The sequence below is a fragment of the Theropithecus gelada genome, chromosome 2, assembly GCF_003255815.1.
Source record: "Theropithecus gelada isolate Dixy chromosome 2, Tgel_1.0, whole genome shotgun sequence".
NCBI classification, from domain to species: Eukaryota; Metazoa; Chordata; class Mammalia; order Primates; family Cercopithecidae; genus Theropithecus; species Theropithecus gelada.
Window position 1 is genome coordinate 109,653,627 of NC_037669.1, and position 23,091 is coordinate 109,676,717.

Here is a 23,091-nt window from a genome sequence, read left to right on the forward strand (position 1 = left end):
TTAGTTGAATAAACAATTTATGCAATGCAAATATTGAATGTATATGCACACATGTGTACATGTAAGTATAATATATTTAGAAAGCAGACATATGACATTTTTTTCATGCTTGTAACCTGATGTTGTCAACAGGTCCACTCAAGTTACCTGGCTGTCTATCTTCTGCCTGACCCCTGAAGCGACGCCTGCGGCTACGATTGCGTCGCTGGGGTTTTTTTTCACTATCATCTGTAATTGCAAAGTTTACCATGAACTATTCTGACAAAAACAAACAAACAAACAAAAAAAAAACCTTTCCTTCAAAGATTTAAAGATTAAAAATAAACTTTTAACTAAACACCAAAAATAAAACAACAAATGTTTACTGACAGGAAATACATTTTTGTAGCTTTCAGCATTCCAAATGGATTAAAAATGGAATTATCATCTGGAAATTCAGAGGGTTTTAACTCACAGTAAAACTCTCAGACTTAAACTGCCATCATTCAGGGACACAGTTTTCCTCTCTAGTACAGTTTGGTTTATACCGAAGTTAATGACATTTTAGCCCTTGAAAATTAATGCCTACTCTTGATATATATACCTTTACCAGTGTCATTTATAATTATTTTAAAAGAGGTAAGATGAAAGCCTGATTTTAGCTTGGGGACAATAAAAGCACTAAGTACCTTGCCGTACTGATTTAATGGCATCAAAGGGCACTTTAACCCTCCAAGTTTCAAATAATTTGGCTATAGGAAATCTGAGAACTAAACATTTAAGACAGACAAAAAGCTATCTACCTTGTTCCAAGTAAACACTAAGAAAAAGTCAATTTGTGAATTGCATACTTTCTTTGAAAAAAGCTTCATACACTAACAATAGTATACAATTTTTATATATATATATATATATATGTATTTTCCCTAAGTGCTTACATACCTAGCCCATTTTCATTAACTGAAGCTGTATCAGATTCAGTCATTCCATCCATAAGAACAGCATCTTCATCAGTCCTTCGTCTACGAGACCGCCTACGACGGTTAGTACTGTGATGAGATTCGCTGGCATCAGTGTCTGCAGTCTGATCTGATTCTGTATTATCAAGTAAGCTGTATGGATTGCTGTCTGGATCTTTGAGCACTATATTCATGTCAGAGGCAAGAAATATTCGTTTAAGAGGACTGCAATTATGAATGTTTGATCTATATTGAACTATATCAATTAATGATAAACTTCAATCTCCCCCAATAAAAATGCACTGTCTTCACATAAAATGTTTTCAATATTATTTACCTGGAAAATAACAAAGATAATTAAATATGATAAAACTTTAAGTGGTGATGAAAAATTAAAGCAGAAAGTGACCAGACATCTTGGCTTCCTAACATTTCCTGTGCCTTGTTTTTAAAATATACATTAGAAAATAGTGTATTACATGCTAATTCTGGCATTCACATTTCAAGGTTATCCTGCCCAGAGGCTAGAAAAACAAAAGTGAAAAGAAATAAATATTCGGCTGTTAAGAAATAATTATACGAAAGAGCTTTCATCCCCGTAACTGAGTTCAAAATGACTGCAGCTTTCTTGTGTTGATGTTGATAGACTATTTCCCAAATAATACTCAATACCTACATTCCATGACATAATAGAAATCTGTAACTATGAACTGAAGCAATCAAAACAAGATGAAACAAAGCAGCCAATTAAATAAGGTTGAACTTCTAACTGGTTATGAAAGGAAAATGTTGAAACGAATGCTGACTAGTACTCCATCTTTAGAAACAACGTGTGAAGGTTAGGTGAAGGTAGAAAAGGAAAAACTGTTAAGGTATAATTCATAAGAAAAATACCCGTCTTACCTATGTGCATTTATTACCTCCAACAATCAAATTTATAGCAGAAATTCACCTAATTCCGATTATTCCTAAGATTCCTTTGGTAACAGCTAGCAAGCTAACCATCTTTGCAAAAGACACTAAGCGTATCCATTAATCATAAAACACTAGGTCAAGTACATTTATTTTTCAGTTCAGTATACTGTAATTTTAATCACCTTGGTAACTGTACACAGTGTACTAAAATATAAAAGCTATTTTCCTGAAAGCCTGTAAGTTTATTAGGGCTCAAAGAATATTACTGTGGAAAGTGAGAAAATCTGAACAAAGAACAAGTTCCTTATTTTTGCCCTGATTTGTTCCAGTTTTTGTAATTTGTAAGCACAGCTGGCATCTTATTTAATGTATCTACACACACTTTCTATAATATTAAAATACTACATAAGTTTTCATGGGTATAACATTAAGGAAAGTGTGGGTTTCTTAAAGTGGTATACCATAATGATATGTTAAAGTTATATCCTTAATAGTCTATGTATCCCTGGCAATTATCCCCCTAGCCTGTTATGCTAACCAAGAATATTCTGGAAACTCCTACAACTTAATGTAAAGCATAAAAACATTTTAGAAGACAAAATTAAGTAAAATGTTTCTTACACCCTCAAATCTTTAGTCATCCAAACACTCCTTTACAGCACAATTCCTCAAACGATTAAAAAACTTAGTTAATTCCACAATTTTTCCCTGTTCCCAAAGTACTATATAGTATAGCTAAGAACGCTCTTCACTTAGTTTTCAATACTAAATATAGAAAAGTACTGACATCTCTCCGTGCATTAGAAATCTCTGGGTCTGTCTGGCAAACAAAAATACATAACCCAAAAATTCTAGGGAAAACAAAAAATTTCTAATTAAATAAGCCTCCCAAACCTGAAGAGATAAACATCTGACCCTCATAATATAAAGAAAAGCTGTCAACTAAAGTTGTGACCAGAATATTCTAAGTAAACCTTCACTGAGAAACACTCTACAAGGGCTTTTCCTGATACTCTATATGATCCACTACCTTCTCTAAGATGCGTAGAAAGAGAAACTTCCAAAAATGGATGGCCCTGGGAGATGAACTAACTTGTGTAAAATTATACTGTTTACAAAGAATGGATGCTGACAGAGTATAGAAAAGACTACCAGAACTGATGGAGGATTTGCCACCTCGTGGTCCACCACGACCTCGACCCCCTGAAACACTTCTGCCTCTCCCTCCTGGGCGTCTCCTGCTGTCACGCTGATGTCGGCTGTCTCGATCATCTTCTCCTGCCAATGACCAATCACTCAGCTCGTCTTTACGCTCAGATTCCGTTTCAGAGGGGTTAGACAGCTCAGAATTTGTACCTTGGAGAAGAAAAGAACATAAACCAATTAGATTTCTATAAAAAGAGGCTTTTAAAATGTTCAAAATTATTTCCGACAAATTGTTTAAATAAGCAATACCGTTTGGCTGCTTCAAAGAAAGATCCATGAAAGTTAAAATCAATCTGAAATGTACTAAGGAATAATCAAATATTATTATACTATTAATATAGTATAGTATCTATTACTTAATACAGATTAAAAAATAAACTGATGTGCAGAAGGCTGCTCACTTCTTCAAAACCAGCAGAAGAATCCCTCACTACAGTCTAAGATGGGCTATGTCATCTTATAGTCAAAGGTGTGACCATTCCATCAGCAAAAAAGGACAATATCCAGGAAATATAAAGTCATGGAAGTTAAAAAAAACTAATGTGCAGAAATGCAGTTAACAGAAAAATTACAGAAAATACACGTAACATTAATTCCTGGGTTTTGGCACACACACGAAAAAAAGAACAAACAGAGCATCCATCATGTATCAATATTAAAATGTACTTAATATGGATAGTCAAATGTTTCTGCTCATTTGGGTTTTAATAACCTAAATTATTCATACAATAAAAATAACTTCTATCCAATATTTGAGTAAATTAATCATATTTACAAAAATGAATAGTTTAACTGTATAGTGTATTTCACCATCATTTCACTGATTCTAGGGTATACTTTTCACATGTTAACATCTCTGAAATCAAGATATTTCTTATAATTGATGGCATCTTTATTATAAGCTTCCAGCTTATCATAGTAATTTTTCCAGTAGGTTGTATATAAAATGATAGCATGCTTTACTAGCATCTTAAATTGTGGTTTCTGCCATTAAAATTACTTTTACTTTCTGCTTTTTTTACTTTTACTTTTAATGGCAAAAACCGCAATTACTTTTGCACCAACCTAATATGTGCAACAACTAAACAGAATTTAAGGTTTCTCTGAAACAGAAGGTCTCTCTCCTGACAACAGAACTAAAGCCATGACCAGTGAGACAAATGCTCAGCATGCCTTTAAAAGTTTACAGACCATTTCTAACACTGCAACTATTGTAATGGTGACCTTTCAAAAATTTATTTAAACACTACAAAGATATCATCAGAAGCCTACAGTATCATTATTTAATAATTACTGTAACTAAAGTGTCAGATATGTATGACTCAATCACTATCATATTCATTTCTACTTGTTAGTTCTGGGATGCCACTTCCTCTTTCCCTCTTATATGACCAAATATATCTCCTTCAGAGCCTAGTTCAATTTCTAACTCCAGACCACTGCAACTAAAACAGGCATCTCCCCATTTTTTGTTATCCTAAAATCGCCCCATATTTATCATAGACTATGCCGTGTTATTTTTCCTCCTTTGGAATTACTTCAAAATTGGTCTATGATAAAGGGTGGAACTCCATCTTAAATGTCCTCAAATGCCTAGCAGAGTGTATAACAATTTCTCAACCAAATAATTTGCTACATTATTTTGAAGTTCATTTGCTAAATTCTCAGATAAGAGTGATGTCATGAAATACCTTGAAGTTCCCTATATTTAAACTCTGCAATCATATGAGGAAAAATGAGCTCTTCAGACATAAAAAGTTTTAAGTATTAAGGTGCAGGGAATAAAATGTAAAGTTTTATACATGAAGGTATACGTATATATGTATATGAAGTTTTATACATGAAGGTGCCTACTCACTTCCTTTCTCCTTTAAAGGTAACTCTAGGATGCCTACCTTTTCTCCACGTTGTTAACAATAGATTTAACTAGTCAATTATAAAAACAATTTGGTAATTAGTTGGATATGTGTTTTTTCAAAGAATACATCAAATTTCTATTATTCACTTTCAATTCTTTGTTGGGATTAGAATCTCGGGGAAGGGAATTAATCTCCCCTAACATTTATTTCACCAAATGACAAAAAGCACTTTATTAAACATGATGTCATAAAAGTTGCAATGAAGGCAATTTATCTCTCCTTGAATAGTGAAAAAAAAAAAAACCTTTCAGAACGTTTAAGAACTTCTTACACACATATACCCTATCTGAAACCATTGCCAAAATTCAGGGCAAATAAAGAATACTTCATTTTGAAGACTCTCTCAAAAGTTCCTATTGAAGTATCCTTAGAAATCCAGACTAGTATTTATCTAACCCCGTGTCACAGCAAGTAAAGTCTTCCTTAAATTTAACCTACATATAGTATTCAAGATACTTAGAGGGAATGTCTAAATCATAGATTTCAGTAGGTAAAACAGATATTGAGGCCATAACCCCCAAAATTTTAATGAATTGGCTAGCGCTCAACATTATTCATATTAAATAATTCTTAATAACCCATATGAAATGTTTCTGTGATAGCAAAAAGGACCCTGCAAATGTGACTAAGGCTAAGGACCCTGAGATAGAGAGACTATCCTGGATAATCCAGGTGGGTCCAAACTAATCTCACTGGGTCTTTAAAAGTAGAGAAACTTTCTCAACTACCGAAAGGGGAATCCCACCAGACCTTCCAGAAAGAAACATAGCCCAGCTGACAAGATTTTAGCCCAGTGAGACCCATGTCAGCCTTCTGACCAACAGAACTATAAGGTAGTAACTTTCTGTGGTTCAAGCCTCTAAGTTTGTGATAATTTATTACTGCAATTGAAAACAAATACTCTAATGAATAATCAGGGAAACCATTTATTCCAACCCCTTAATTTTGTAAAATACAAGTTGGGGATTCAAAGTCTTTTTAAACAAGCTTTAAAAGTAACGACACCAGGCTAGGCAAGGTGGCTCACGCCTGTAATCCCAGCACTTTGGGAGGCACGGTGGGCGGATCACCTGAGGTCGGGAGATTGAGACCAGCCTGACCAACATGGAGAAACCCTGTCTCTACTAAAAATACAAAATTAGCTGGGCGTGGTGGTGCATGCCTGTAATCCCAGCTACTCAGGAGACTGAAGCAGGAGAATCACTTGAACCCAGGAGGCAGAGGTCGCAGTGAGCCAAGATCGCACCACTGCACTCCAGCCTGGGCAACAAGAGTGAAACTCTGTCTCAAAAAAAAAAAAAAAAGTAACGAAACATAATGACATCATGTTTTTAACCAATTTTAAAATCATATTTTCCCCCTCAAACTTCTAAAATCACCTTATGAAGATGGTTTATATCATTTTCAATGGTTGTGCTAAGCTTAATAGCTAAAACTAATCACGTTTTATCAACTCCAAGAGGCCATCAATTTTAAGATATTATTTTATGTGTCATTAAAAAAGAAAATGTTGTTAAAGTTGTAAGATGTCCAATTTAACGCACATACCAACTTCGGAGATGTTACACTGGGAAATGTTTCTTATAGTTCCTATTAAACTGATAAAACTCATACTTTATATATATATATATATAAAAAATCAACTAAAAGTCCCGCTCATATAAAGTATACATGAACATCTACAACCAAATTCAAATGGTTTTTCGTGCTTTTCCAAGCCCACTCAGATTTGATAACTATTTCAAGAAATAAAATGTTATTAATTCCGCTAAGATTCAGAGCTAAGAGTGCCATCTACTGAACAATTTGCACAGCTTTCTTGAATCCAGATGATGTTTCTCTACCTCTCACATAAATTATCTACTCTCAACAAAAGCATTTTGCCAGAGTAAGCTCTCAATAAGCAGACTTCCCACAAAAGCTAATAAAATTATTCAATGAATTCATCATACTCTTCATCCAATAAGTCTGATTATCTATGCTAATAATGTATGGTTCAAAAATCAATGAGAATATATTTAATTTCTATGTGATTACTGGTTAACTGTCTTTTGCATTAAACATTTTCAGAAATATAATAACAGTTTGCAATTTTCATCCATTTATATGCTGAATACTTCTTCATTAGAATTTTGCTATTTAGGTTTCAATACTGCATTAAATAAAAATATATATGTAAGAAAATGAGAACATAAAGATATGATATTAAAGGGAAGGGACACAAACTTACAACTCTACAACAAATTGAAGGTAGTTCAGGTTTAATATAACTTTGTCAGCATTACATGATCCTTCAATTAAGCAGGAAATTTGCATTTATTTCTATATTCCTTAAATGCCTTACATTTTGGAAAATGTTTTGTATTTCCTCAAAAGAGAGTAAGTATAGGAGTGAAGAAAAGAACAGGAAAAGAGAAAGAAAACGGGCGAAGGAAAAAAACAAATCAGGTCACTGCTAAGATCCAAGTCCAAATGTAGAAAAATGGAACAACTCCAAAGCTGAAGAAGAATAAGGGAGAATTTAGGATTAGAGAATTGTTGACTATCATCACTCTACTGTCCCCTTCCTACCTGGGTTATACCCAATCCTCACAGTGAAATATATTTTAGAAAATGTTCATTTATGAAGTGTTAAATTAGATTCTGGCTTTCAGAGCCTTCATTTTAGTGAAATGTTGTTAAACAAAGTAATTCCAGATGTGAGATGTTAATATATTCAAATATGCCAAATGAGTAAATAAAATATTTTTTAAAAGCTAGTAAAGACTTGCTATATGCAATCTTGGCAGTGATTCGCATACTTTTCATTTTTTACTTGAAGAGGGTAGACAAAAGATGATTCCTAAAAGTATCACCACCATTACTAGGTATTTACTGGGAAATGTATAAAACTGTACTAGCAAAGTATTTGAAAAACAAGTTACATATGTATTCTTTGTAAATATAATGAACATGACAATGAACTACCAACTTAAAAACATGCTTTGCTTCGTTACATAACTGCTTGGAAATTTTATATATTTTACTGTCATTTTAACGTATACCATCACTACTATTAAGACATGTACCAAACCTTCAAAACTACCTTCTACCCTCAAAGCCAAGATAATGAACTAATTATAAGAAAATGTGTTAGAGCACCTAAACTACTATTATTACTACTACAAAAAAAAAAAGTTTTTTTACCATAACCGGAGGTGTAATTAGGGCCCCGACGACCTCTGCCTCTTCCACTATAAGACCTAGAACCTTGTACAGAAGAGACGGTACTTTCATCAGTGGCATATCCTTTCTCTTTTTCAGGCCCTCTGGTGGAAGAAGGTCTGAAACCCATACCAATCTGTCGTAGCTGTTCATCAATCTGTAGGCGTTCCATTCTTAGCTGTTCTACTTCCTACAATCAAAACAAAAACGAGTAAGTCTTCTTATATATAACTTTTTGTCTTCCTAAAGCCTAGAGCTAGAGCTGTACTCCTTACCAAAACTGTGACCTTAGGGAAGTAGATGGTAAAGAGCATTGTGTTCCTAGTCAACAGAATTGATGAGGTCATTTGCTGTTTCAGTTCAACATTTACTGAACGGCCTAGAGTGTACCGAACATGCTGCTATAGGCATACAATATAAAAGAGGACATGGACTCTCCCCGATCAAGGGGATGTTTAACAGCTTTAAAATAAGTTATTTATTAAATAGCTAACAATTATACAATATTACCAGATGCTGCCCTCAAGGAGTTAGAACTGCTGAATGAGATACAGGCAGCATCTATGAAAGGTACTATTAACAAGCTACTTTCCTATCAAAGTAGACACACATGAGTTGTGACCTAGAAGGGCTGCTAGACTTGGTCATTCAGAAATTGAGGTCATTACAAGATGCAAAGGTTAGATGTCTAGAGAAAACTCTTGGTTAAAAGATGAGTACTGAAAGATAAAGCACTGGCTTCAAAATGCCAGTTTTAATTGTGACTTTTCATATAAAGATGAATTTCAAAAGAAAAGAAATGACATTATCGGAGTGATCTCAAAATAGTAACAGCAGCAATGATACAATAGACTGGGAGGAAAACATACTAGAGGCAGAGAACAGGTGAGGATATTATTATACTTTAAAAAGAGAAACAGCAGGAATAAAAGGGAAAGAGCAGAAAATAAAATTAAAATGTTTAATAATTTATGGGTCATATTTTTCTAAAAACCCTTGCTCTTTATGTATCAACTCATATAGACTATTTTGTTAACAATGGTTACAAATTATCAAATAATGTCTATGGAGATGATGCAGATGATTTGCATAATGCCAAAGTTACCAAGGAATCCCAATGTCACTCCTGGTTCTGTACCCTATTTGTATGTAAAGTACAAAAGTAAAAACTAAATGGCTGCAGTATGAACATGCAGATAGATAAGTGATCTGAGAGTCAAATTGCATGAAGACAAAGGAAAGTAATCATTTCTTAAACAAGAAAGAAATATAAAAACTCAGAGAGAAGAGAAACTACGCACACAACGCCAATCACTTTAAGATGACACAAGACTTTTTAAATTCTTATGTAGAAAAATGGCAAACCTGAAGCTGAATTAACAAAAATATTTAAAGATTTGAAGTTTACTTCAAATATAAAATGTTTAATGTGAGGACATTTAAAATTTGTAGCAAATGTACATTTATGTAGTACATGCAGCAACGATATCAGAATATAGTATGAACCATATACAAACCTTTAGATAAGCAATATGATACTCTAAAAGAACTTGCACATTTCCAATGCTTTCTTTAGTGCCAACAAATACAAATGGAACCATACCCTGTTTAAAAAAAAAAAAAAAAAAGTCTTCAGTGTTTAATATTTTAACAAAGTTCTAGTCTGAAAGTGACATGAAATTGACAGGCAGGCAGGCAGGCAGACACAGACACACACACACAAACACACACACACACACACCCCCTACCTTATTTTTTTTGAGATGACATCTTGCTCTGTTGCCCAGGCTACAGTGCAGTGGTGCAATCACAGCTCACTGCAGCATCAAACTCCTGGGCTCAAGTGATTCTCCTGTCTCAGCCTCCAGAGCAGCTGAGACTACAGATGCGTGTCACCACAACCAGTCATTATTTTTTATTTTTTGTAGAGACAGGATCTTGCTCTGCTGCCCAACTCCTTGTCTCAGGTGATCCTCCTGCCTTGGCTTCCCAAAGTGCTGGGATTACTAACTTCCCAAAGGGGTTACAGGCGTGAGCCACTGTACCCAGCTCCAATATACAATTAGGAAAACTCTTCTGAAACATGCAGCAATTTACATGTACTAAACTTCAAGATTTAAGGGGGAAAAAATGCTAAAATCCATAAGTTGAAATACTCAGATTTTCGACCACTTGTCAGATTTGCACCCCAATTTACTGTTGTAAATTGTGTTCTGTGTGCTAAACACTTTAAAAATCATTTTTAAAAATCAGTTTATACCAAATTTTCTGATTTATAACCAATTTAATTTTCCAAGTATATAAATCAACTTTTAAAGTTAAAATGATTTTCTGGCAGGTCATGGTGACTCACACCTATAATCCTAGCACTTTGGGAGGCTGAGGCAGGTGGATCACTTGAGCTCATGAGTTCGAGACCAGCCTGGACAACATGGACAAACCACATCTCCACAAAATATACAAAAATCAGCTGGCACGGCAGCACATGCCTGTAGTCCCAGCTACTTGGGAGGCTGAGGTAGGAAGATAGCTTGAGCCTGGGAGACAGAGATTGTCGTGAGCCAAGACTGTGCCACTGCCCTCCAGCCTGGACAACAGAGCAAGACTCTGTCTCCAAAAACAAAAATAAACAATTTTCCTTCAAACTGGCTATAAACTTACAGGCTAGATATATCATCTCAGTAGGTATAGCTTTAAAGCATAATAAAGCACATTAGCCCACTTATCCCTACAGTATGTGCTCAGGTAACAAAATCTTAAGTGTCTGTGTACTACAAGAGGTACTTCCTGACCACTAAAAGAAATATCACCTCCAGAGCATAAATATTTACACAATGTAAAATTAAAGGAATTATTAAGATATGTAGAGGTAAATCAAAGTATTAGGTCACACTTGGTTTACTTTGCTGAATTTCTGAATAAGAAGGTTTTTAAAAAGTGGCAGAAAAGAGAAATAAGATGGCACACTGTGAATTTTTCTTCTTTAAAGAAACATACGGCCGGGCGCGGTGGCTCAAGCCTGTAATCCCAGCACTTTGGGAGGCCGAGGCGGGTGGATCACGAGGTCAGGAGATCGAGACTATCCTGGCTAACATGGTGAAACCCCGTCTCTACTAAAAATACAAAAAACTAGCCGGGCGTGGTAGCGGGCGCCTGTAGTCTCAGCTACTTGGGAGACTGAGGCGGGAGAATGGCGTGAACCCGGGAGGCGGAGCTTGCAGTGAGCCGAGATCACGCCACTGCACTCCAGCCTGGGAGCACAGCGAGACTCCGTCTCAAAAAAAAAAAAAAAAAAAAAAAAAGAAACATACTTCCAGCTTCTTAATGGCTGAGAAAAATGAGAGTAAAGCTTAACTCTCCCAATCAGTTTCCATGTCTCTCATTTTCTTCATTTTACAGAATAGTTTCTAACAGTTACTTAAACAGAATGGCTTAGGGATTTTTGGTTCTAAATATGAAACTAGGCATGGCTTAAAACATTTTAGTTCTATATATGACTCAATTATTTTCAAAGTAATTTTTAAGAGTAATGATTTTTAGATACAGTTGATTTAAAACTTAGGCAACAAGGCAAGTGCTAGGGATACAGCACAGAGGTTCCCAGTGGCTGTGAAGAAGTCATTTCAACTATGAAAGTGTGAAACAAGGGAAACTAATTTAAGATTAGGGAGTAGGGAAGTCTTAACACTGAACTCAGGAGTTCACAAGCAGATAAAAGGGCATTCAAAGTGAATAAAAAAGGAGGTGGGATGGCAAGGACCTAAAAAAAATCTTAAACATATAGCCTGTTTTCAGGTCTGTATTATGCATTTCATGTATTTTATTTCATGCTTTTAAAAATTAACTAAGAAATAGTATCCCAGTTTTACGGTTAACAAAATAACTTGCTCAAGTCATAAAATTAGCAATTGAGCCAGTCAATTTCATCTAGTTACCTAATTCCAAATAACATCTATTTGTTAACTGCCAGGATCTTCTGCTAAGGTGTAAGAATAAAGTTTCTGTTCTAAAGATAATCAAAAATCTCAGGAAAAAAAAAATTCTCATAAAAAACTCATTGTACAGCATTAATGATATGACCAAAAAACAGGAATTTTAAGGAGAAAGTGAATTATGCCACTCCAGGTGTGAAAAGTTAAGGGAATAAGAAAGAATATTGTTATGTAAAACAAATGTTAAAAATAAATAAAATTTTGCCAAATACATAAAGTCATTCCAGACAGATGACCTTCAGGGAGTAAGAGAAAACACAATGCCTTGACCTTGAATGGGAAATGTTATCACCTTTAGTTACCACCAAAGAAAAGGAATGGTAAACTTTAAAGAGTAAATGATTACTAATGAATATTAGTTCATTTTTCTAAGTTATTTTGGAGAAACTTAAAATTTTTTTTAATACTAAAAACTGATTATTTATATGTAATAGGTGACACTGAGATAATCACTTAGCATTAAGAAAAATCTGAATCCCTGTTCCTGACACCTTACAACAAACTGGAGCAAAAAGTTTATGCACTAAAAACCATCAACAACAAAAACAAGTGGAGATTAAGATCTCTGATCTAGGAACAGGAAAGACCTTGCCAAGCATGACAGAAAATCCAGTCATAAAGCAAAAGCCTAAAAAATCCAACAATATAAAAATTTTAAAATGCCTGCTCAGGATAAAAAGAAATCAAGTCAAAAGAAACAAGCAATGGTCTTATCACCCACTGATACTAAAGACAAAAAATACATAAAGGACAAAAAGGTGGTTACAGAAAAATAAAAAAAATGTCTTTTAAACATATAGAAAGATAAAGTGTACGCTTACTGTAACGGTATTAACTAAAATTTAATAAAACCTAGTATTGGCAAATATGTGGAAAACAGACCTATTTCCTACACTGGTGGTGGTGATGTGTGAGAAAGTAATTATCAAGCTCTAAAAATTTAAATACTATAAAACCTTTGATCTATCACATCCACTTTGAGGAATTTCCTCTCCAGTTATAGTTGGCAAAGAGTCACAGGGGATGTTGACTGCAGCATTGTTTTTAATGCAAAATAAAAGCATACAAAGGTAGTTTAAACAGGTTAAAGCCTAGTAGGCATGGAGAGGAAAGGAGAGACATGTACAAGGCACAGATACACATTTATTTCTGATATTATACCCATTTGTATTATTCTAACCTTTACGTAAACTTTAATAATTAAAAACTGAAACTTAATTTTTTTAAGTTTAAATGTCTTAAAATATTTATCAAGTGCCCATTCTATTCAATTCATAGTCATAGGGGAGATTGGAGAATATGGAAGTTCAGGTTTGATTTCCTGATTTCAAGGAGTTCATAACTGGTTTGGAGACATATACCAGAAAACAAAACATAAGTAAGACTGAAAGACTATCATTAAAAACCCAATCATAAAGACAATAATTGCTATAGTATACATGCAGGAAAGGTCATCTCAGGCTAGGGAGAGATCACCAAAGTCTTTAGAGTAAACAAGTTATAGACTGAGTCTCCAACTTAAATTGTGACATGGTGGCTCCCAATAAGCCAATACCAACCTTCAGATTTATTTTAGCATGCAGTATTTTGAAAACTGAAAAATTCTGTATATTATAGGTTTCCTGCTTCTCAAAAAATACCATTGTAGCAACAAATAAGGCATGCATTCCCCATTAAGAAAGGCACTGTCCTTTCCATCCCTATCTTATACATTCCAACTTGCCTAATCACATAACTGCTTGGCCTCTGTAAGCATTTACGTCTCTTAACCCTGGCATAGAAATGACAGTAACAATGGCTAAAACTACAAACACAAGAAAGTACAGTAAATTCTTACTTATGAAGGAAACCAAGAAGAGTACACTTACTACAAAACAGTAAATACCGAAAAGCAACTGGGAATAAAACAAGCTAAGAGAAGACATTAATATCCAGCTTAGAAATTCATAGTTGACCAATTTAATGGCCCTGGCCAATAAATACTATGATTTTTCAGACCAATTGTTAGGCACTGGTTGTATGCCAAATGGTTCACCATTCATCTTACCGTTAGTTATACTAAGCATTAACTAAAACGATGACAATAATAATGGCATAAGACCATCAGTTTTAATCCTTATCTAAGCCATCTTAAAATAATGCAAAATGGGGCAGGAGTACTTATGAAGAATAAGTTATGCAAGATTTGCACTTTTTAAAGCAGTGTAGAATGAAATCACTGAAAATAGCATTCCAAGAGACAAGTATTCATCTGTATGATACCTAAATATTTGTTTTCCTCATTCATTCTTAGTATATTCACCTCCACATTCTAATTAAAAGGAATAAAGGAAGTGGCTATCTTTGACATCTTTACAACACTAAATACTTGGCTGGGCTAAATATATAGTTTTCTCTCTTTTTTAAAAGACTGATCCTCTATCCAACAGGTTAACAAACTCCCCATACAATACTCTATTGTGCAAAGCTCAAGAAGTTGTGAGTGTACTGCTTTCTGAGAGATGATTTTGTAAAAATCCTTGTCTTACATTCAGGAACACAAAGCTTAAGTATATAGAGTTGATCCCTAAAGCCATCAATGTGAGATCCTTAAAATGATGTAAAAGGAGCAAAGAACAAAATTAGGGACAAAATATCAACATGTGGGAAGAAAGAAGACAAAAAATTTTAGAAAGCTACGACCAAAATAGCAACATAAAAGCATAAGGGGATTTCAATTAAGAAATAGTCAATACTTTCAGATTCTATAGCAACGTAAAAGCATAATGGGATTTCAATTAAGAAATGGTCAAGGCCGGGCACGGTGGCTCATGCCCGTAATCCCAGCACTTTGGGAGGCGGAGGCAGGCGGATCACAAGGTCAAAAGATTGAGATCATCCTGGCCAACCTGGTGAAACCCCATCTCTACTAAAAGTGCAAAAATTAACTGGGGGTGGTGGTGCACACCTGTAGTCTCAGCTACTCAGGAAGCTGGAGCAGGAGAATCGATTGAACCAGAGAGGCAGAGGTTGCAGTGAGCCAAGAATGTGCCACTGCACTCCAGCCTGGTGACAGAGTGAGACTCTGTTTCCACAAAAGAAAAAAAAAAAAAAGAAAAAGAAAAAAGAAATGATGAATACTTTCAGATTCTACAGCAATGTAAAAGCATAAAATGATTTCAATTAAGAAATAGTCAATACTTTCAGATTGTATAAAATAGTTAAGGAGAGTACAATCAACAATTCCTTTGTCAGCACAGTTTACAATGGCAAAAATATGGAACCAACCTAAGTGCCCATCAACCAATGAGTGGATACAAAAAAACTGTGGTATATATACACCATGGAATATTATTCAGCCATAAAAAGGAACGAAATAACGTCTTTTGCAGCAACTTGGATGGAGGCCATTATTCTAAGTGAAGTAACGCAGGAATGGAAAACCAAATATCGTATGTTCTCACTTCTAAGTGGGAGCTTAGCTACGAGGATGCAAAGGCAAAAGAGTGCTATAATGGACTCTGGGGACTTAGCGGGGAGGAAGTTCGTGAGGGGGATGAGGGATAAAAGACTACATATTGGATACAGTGTACACTGCTCAGGTGATAGGTGCACTAAAATCTCAGAAATCGCCACTGAAGAACCTTCACCATGTAACCAAAAACCACCTGTACCCCAAAAACTATTGAAATTTTTTAAAAAAAAACTCTTTGGGAGTATCAAGTTCTACAGCTTTACACTCTACGTATGAAAAATAACTGTTAAGATTATCAAATAGAAATCTTTATATCAAAACTGACTTTTTTTACTGAAGTACTATCAAAACAACTAAGAACAAGGCCCACACAGTAGAAAATGACTTTAAGTGTATGAAATATTGTTATAAAAACATAATTTTTAAAAAGGAAAGAAAAACCCTCTGTATCAGATAAAACAGACAAAATGTTTACAACTATTAAGTTGGCCAAAAAAAGGACATTTTAAAGAGGGAAAAAATTACATTTTAAATACTTACGTCTTCTCTGGGTAATTTATTTTCATTATCCCCTTCAATTCTTACTCGAACCACACCAGATTTGTCCACTATTTCTTGAATAACTTTGCCATTTTTTCCAATTACTTTTCCTTTAGTAAGAGAAAACAAATATAATGGTAAGCTAAAAATCAATTCTGCTATTCTTTCAGTGTCAGCCCCAAATTATTTGTAACTTGCTACTAAATTACAACCATCAAGTGACGCTCCCATCTTTTTACTTTCAATTAACTCACCCTATAGACTACCAAAAAAGTTTACCCTTGGTCTGAAACTTACTCCTCTTTCAGCATGCCTAAGATTACTAACTGGGACTGACAAACAGTGCTCGCATGTAAGAAATTTTCAAAATCTAGACTTTAAAATATGCTTATATCATTTTCATATTTTTTAAACATCCAACCCATTTCAAAACCTTGGATATATACATAAAGGCAAAGAGAAAACTATTTTAATTTGCATTAATCATTATCACTTTATTAATTCACATAAGTAACAAATTCATCAATCTTGCTTTTATTTTCAAGTTTCTATCTGTAAAAGAGATTTCTATGACTTGAACATAACTTTAGAATGAATATTTACATGTATTACATTTTATACCAAGAAGTTTTTCAAGTACTTCACAGCTATATAAAAAAATAACATAAAGCATGCACATGATACGCTGTCTTGCTAAGTATAAAATACTGTAAAATGACATAAAATTCAAATATTTAACTTTTCTACACTTACAAGTCTGTCAAACAGCAGTTATTGAGTATATTAACAAAGGGATCAAAAGGCTCTCTTTCCCTAAAGGACTATCTAAAGATCAGCATATACTCACATAAATAACAAAGCAACACTGAGTTGTGTACCTATTAACAAGTACTATTCAAGTAACTTTCACCATATGGAACAGATGTACCCCTTAATGAACAGCAACAGCATATTTGTTATCAAGTCCACATCCTCAATTTTTTAAATAAATCACTTTTCACAAAAACTTAAACCTTGGTTGAAGGGGTTAAAATGGCAGATTTTCCTGTTGCATGCCTGAACAGTTTCCATTAAAGAATGAATAAGAACATGACAACAGTAGACTGGTCAATACAATAAAAGGACTATAATGGGTTTTTCTCTCTTGTATTCCTACTCTCAAGCCTCCTTCCCCATTAATAACCCTAAATTTAAAAGCAGTAGCAATTGAACAGGTTAAAAAAAAAAAAAACGAGGGCAGGGAATTCAAATGACGTGTATCTTCTCTGAGCAGCCCTAGCAGCAGCACATAAAAGCAACTTTCATTGTTAACACAGTGAAGCTCAAGCAGCAACTCCATCCTTGACCCTGCTAAAAACAAGCAAATGTCTTTCGAAAAACAAAGATTAGGTTGATATACCATATTCCTCCCCCAGAACTTCTGCCACTTCCTTCTTGTGAACTATACCAGTTTTGAGTGATCATCCATCACCCTTCTGGGGTCCTTGGCAGGAACCTACCTGCAAGTTTTATTTAGTCCCACCAGAGACCGTCAATATTTTATATGATCATTTCCATAGTTTAAATTCCAGACCATATTGACAAACTGAAGCAGACCTGCAGTATAAATTGAGCACTGAATATAAATGCTGAAGGGACAGAGAGAAGTGATTAAGGAAGGCTTCTGGAGGTGAAAGGTTTTGAACCATTTTCAAACCAATGTTCAGATATTTTTCCCTTTGATTTGGGAGGGGTGGGAATGGTCGTCTTAGAAGTCTCAGAACATGAATGTATAAGGTAATCCTCTTTGGAACTTACCTACCAAGTGTTCTCATTCCCTTTTATTCCTCAGTTCTCTTTTTCTTTCATTTGGACTAAAAACGTACTATTTTTCAAAAGACTGCTTCATCCATAAAACATTATGGAGGGAAACATTGTACTTTTACACATGACAACCAACAGAAATTCTTGTACTAAGTTCCTGAGTATCTCACCAATGTGTAATAGTTACTGCTATTGTGTATTTCCTAAACAGCACACAACCCGCATCACCAAAGCCAACATAGACAGGATACAGGAAAAGAGACAACAGGTACTCACCACTTCACTGAATAAAGAGAACAGAGAACTACAAATATACCCAATTTTCTTATTTTTGAAATATCAGAAACTTTTACTCACAATACCTACTACAACTCTCTAAGACCAAGGCTATCTTTTATAATGGATAGACTTGGATTGAAAAGAAACCTGGTTCCCTTTCACAAACCCATTGCCAAATCATTTTTACAAGTGAGGAAACCTTAGTTAAGTTCAAGTTACATTCTGTACAGCAGCTACCACAATGTTAGTACTGACAGATGTCAATAATTACGATTTTTTAAAAGGGCATCCTTTTCAAAAGCAGCTTATCAAAGGTGATTTCATTTGATACTGATAAACATTTGATAACATTGTGCACCTTACCTATGTATAATTATACAACATTCTTCAAGTTTATATTGAATTTTAACATCTCCTCTTTCCAGCAGTTCAGTCTATAGTGAACAATGGTATACCAAGAACTAATAAAGTAGAGCTTACACAATTGGCAGTAATGTCATACCTATCCAAATGTTTGAGCAGAACTGAAAGGCTTTTTACACCCGGGCGCGGTGGATCATGCCTGTAATCCCAGCACTTTGGGAGGCTGAGGTGGGCGGATCACAAGATCAGGAGCAGGAGTTCAAGACCAGCCTGGCCAATATGGTGAAACCACATCTCTACTAAAAATACAAAAATTAGCCACACGTGGTGGCAGGCACCTACAGTCCCAGCTACTTGGGAGGCTGAGGCAGGAGAATCGCTTGAACCCAGGAGGCAGAGATTGCAGTGAGCCAAGAGTGCATCACTGCAACTGCACTCCAGCCTGGGTGACAAAGCAAGACTCCATCTCAGGGGAAAAAAAAAAAAAAAAGGCTTTTTTCATAAATACTAACAGTTAAATTCCAAGACACAAATTTCTGTGTTTTAAACTACTTTTCCTGAATATACTACTTATTAATGGCCAAAAAAAAAATTCTTTTTAGAATGGAAGTTTTTTTTTAAATTTTTCTATTAATGTTTGTTTTACACAATTTAACAAATAGAACGCCTGTGGCTAAACATTTCCTAAAGGCAGAATAAGCCACATTCTATAAATGGAACCCAAGAAGCTGAAAGTATTTCCTTAGCGTCAAAAAAAAATAATGAGAGATAATAGGCAACAAAAACTCATCCCCCTTCTAGTAAACTTCACTACATTATCTTGATGCTGCTTTTTATATTAAATGTTTAGAGAGTCAATTTTTAGTATAGTCACTGTGTACTTAACACATAACCAAAGCCTTCCCAATTGCCTCAAATAGCAAAAAGACAGACAGCATAGATATAGGGCATATTAATAACAGAGTTATAAATGAACTCACTCCAACCTATAATGCTCATTTAACCCTAACTTCAAATGCAAATTCTTGTCACTTAACTATAATCCATGGGTACAACAGTTTCAACAATGGTGTCAAATAATTAACAGTGAAATCACCCCTCATATTATCATCCTTCTCTCCTGCCCACAAGTTCTTACCTTATTATTCTATGCCTTGTGACAATCTACTATTCAGGACCTACTGTGTAGAAGTTTATTACCCTATTGTTAGTTCACTGTTACTTTTCTTCCACACTAAACAAAACAAATACCACAAATACCTTCTCAAAAAGTACTATCATAATTTTGATGAATATATATCAATGATAAAAAGAGAGTAAAGGAGTGAGAATAGGAAAGATCCCAAGGGATGAGAAGGCTGATGAAAAACTGTAATGACAAACTGTTATAAAAACTCTGGGCCTTATTAGTGGGTCATCTTGTACAGAAGAAACATCTTTACTTTTTAACATATGACAATAACAAGTTACACAAAATGTTATCACCAAAAAAAGAATTATTGCCATCTAAATAAATCTACACAAAACTGGAATAAGGTTATCAGACTACAAGACCAGTTTTCAATTAAGTCGCTATATGTAACTAATGTTTAACTTATTTAACATTTAGTAAAAGTACCTACCAACGAGATTCCTAGGAACCTGAATAAAATCCTCCACAAATTCCAAGAAACCTCTAGCCTTTTTTACAGCATCAGCACTCTGTAGATGAGGGGAAAAGTAAAAATGAAATCCTGTTTCAATCTTGAAGCAACCCATAATCCAAAACAAAAAGATGAGAAAAGAGAAAATTCTGAATGATTATATTCTACTAAAAGATTATGCTCATTCCACTGGTGAGAGATTTCAGGTGAAGTGATTCACAAAGTACTTAAGAAAAAAATCATTTTTAAAAATCCCAAATCAGTCAGTACTATTAAAACCAAAAATAAAATAACATCTCTAAAATCTTTAAGCTGCTGAGAATTTTAGTGTCAGAGTTTAAATTACACAGCTGCTGAACAGCCAAAACTTTAACCCAATCCTAAATATACTAGTCTATACTCCCAGGTTGAAATTCTCATGTTAAGTGTTAACAATACAAATTGTTCAAATTGTCTGAATTATTTTATTTATTCTCAAAATCAGGTATATGACTTAAAAAGCTATTTTTGCAGATATGCATTTTTTAAAAGCACCCACTGGTAAGATCATCAAAATTCCTAATTTCTAATGAGTACAATTTTAAACGACTAGAGGTTTGGGAGTGAGTCTCTACATGGACTTTCTACTTCTCAATTAAGTCATTTTCATTTTTAACACTTGTTCTTTAATAACCACAGATAAGGCCAGATGCAGTGGGCTCACACCTATAACCCCAGCACTTTGTTTGGGAGGCCAATGTAGGAGGATCATTTAAGGCCAAGAGTTTAAGACTACTCTGGGCAACATAGGAAACCTCTCTCTCTACAAAATATATAGATACATATTTAAATTAGCCCAGCATGGCAGTACATGCCTATAGTCCTAGCTACTCAAGAGGCTGAGGCCAGAGGATGGCGTGAGCCCAGGAGTCTGAGGCTGCAGTGAGCTATGATCACACCACTGCACTCCAGCCTGAGCAAGGAGCCTGTCTCTAAAAAAATTTAAAAAGCAAATAATTTAATTTTAAAACCATAGCTCAAATTATTGTGTGCACACTATGTGATATACCATATGCAATCAACATTTTGTATAATGTATCCAATCTTTAAGAACTATATTAAGGTAAGCACTATTATTATTTTATAACGAGAACACTTATACAAGGAAGCAAAGTAACAAACTCCAAGCCTACTCAAAGTGGCCTACTTAAAGTGAATTCCAACCCAGGCAGTATAGCTCCAAAGCCCTTTTTTTTTTTTCTCCTCCTTCTTCTCAACAAGACAGAACTTTGCTCTGTCACAACAATGACGATCATAGCTCACTGCAGCCTCTCAGTCCTGGGCTCAAGTGATCTTCCTGCTTCAGCCTCCAAAATTGCTGGGGTTACAGACATGAGCCACAGTGCTTGGCTGCCTTAATTACTATGTTATACTGTCTACTTTTAAAGGTTTCAAAATTAAAAGTAAAGCCTCTAGACAGCTTTACCATGTGAAAGAAGCTGTTCATAAGAGCTATGTATGAAAAGTCAAGACACAAAATTGTCATTCAAAAAAAACTCCAGGCCAGGCACAGTGGCTCATGCCTACAGTCCCAGCACTTTGGGAGGCTGAGGCAGGGGGAGTGCTTGAGCTCAGGAGTTCCAGACCAGCCTGTGCAACATGGCAAAACCTTGTTTCTTTAAAAAAAAAAAAAAAAAAAATCCAGTTACTCAAATTTGAAGGATGGTCTTAATTTACATACATAAAAATACAGATAAGGTGCGTGTATATGTATATATATAAATTTATATATATTTTTTTAAACTCTACGTTGCTCTGGCTGGATTCAAACTCATGGGCTCAAGCAATCCTCCTGCCTCAGATTCCCAAGTAGCTGGGAATGCAAACGTGTGCCACTGCACCTGGCTGAATAACTTTTTAAAAATAACTTACTAATTTTCTACCCCTGCAAACGTCATGATTAACCAGTGACGAAGCATTATACAAATTCGAGTTCTAGAAAAGCTATTCTAATATATGCCATTTACTCCTGCCAGTGCCTGGCACACAGTAAACATTCCAAAAAAAAAAAAAACAGTTGGAGAGATTATTTGTTATGGGTATAAAACTGAAGTAAATTCCAAAGCAGTTAAGAAACTTCACTTTTAAAAACTACATATTTAATTACTTAGTAAATCTTTCACTCCCCTCAATACAAAGTTAACTTCAATTCAGCTGCATAAGTAATGACTACTAGGCTGACTGATGCTAACTGAATAAATTCTACCTCAAAAATGTTTCACTGGGAAACTGGAATTTCAGATAAAAATATAATCAAACAATAGATGGTTAATACATTATAGTAAAGGCCAAGGCAGGAGAAAGAGAACTTACCTCTCCGTAGATTCTAAATGTTCCAGTATCTTCATCTAGCTCAATGGCGGTAACTCCAGGAACCTTCCTAGCTTGCTGAATGTTACTACCATGTGTTCCTATTGCCAGGCCCATTAAATCTTCTCTCACAACAAATTCCTCATGAAAAGCTGCTGCAAGCTGTTTTGTGCACTAATAAAAAAGGAAAATTAGTATTATAAAAGATCAAAATGCAAAATGGCTTTTTTGTATGGTTTTTTTTCAGACAGGGTCTCACTCTGTCACCAAGGCTAGCGTGCAATGGCATGATCATGGCTCACTGCCACCTCCATCTCCTGGGCTCAAGCAATCGTCCCACTTCAGCCTCCTGAATAGTTGGAAATACAGGCACGTACCATTGAGCCCAGCTAATTTTTTATTTTTTTATTTTTTGAAGAGACGAGCTCTCACTACGTTACCCAGGCTGGTCTCGAACTCTTGGGCTAAAGCAATCCTCCCACTTCA

General features: G+C 34.9%; 1 protein-coding gene across 11 annotated transcripts in view; it reads right to left on the reverse strand.

The window, feature by feature from the left end:
- The window catches only part of FXR1 (FMR1 autosomal homolog 1), a 71,949-nt gene that overhangs the window by 11,368 nt on the left and 37,490 nt on the right, over nt 1–23,091 (reverse strand). For 6 of the 11 annotated variants that reach the window (XM_025376561.1, XM_025376559.1, XM_025376557.1 and 3 more), the window contains 8 exons: nt 22,609–22,779; nt 20,236–20,314; nt 16,169–16,278; nt 9,700–9,786; nt 8,315–8,372; nt 8,165–8,227; nt 3,006–3,209; nt 922–1,122 (listed from right to left, as the gene is read on the reverse strand). In XM_025376561.1, coding sequence (XP_025232346.1) covers nt 922–1,122; nt 3,006–3,209; nt 8,165–8,227; nt 8,315–8,372; nt 9,700–9,786; nt 16,169–16,278; nt 20,236–20,314; nt 22,609–22,779 — 973 coding nt within the window. Of the gene's footprint in view, nt 1–147; nt 229–921; nt 1,123–3,005; nt 3,210–8,164; nt 8,373–9,699; nt 9,787–16,168; nt 16,279–20,235; nt 20,315–22,608; nt 22,780–23,091 lie in introns of all 11 variants that reach the window. The other 5 variants (XM_025376555.1, XM_025376550.1, XM_025376556.1 and 2 more) reach the window with 3 other exon arrangements.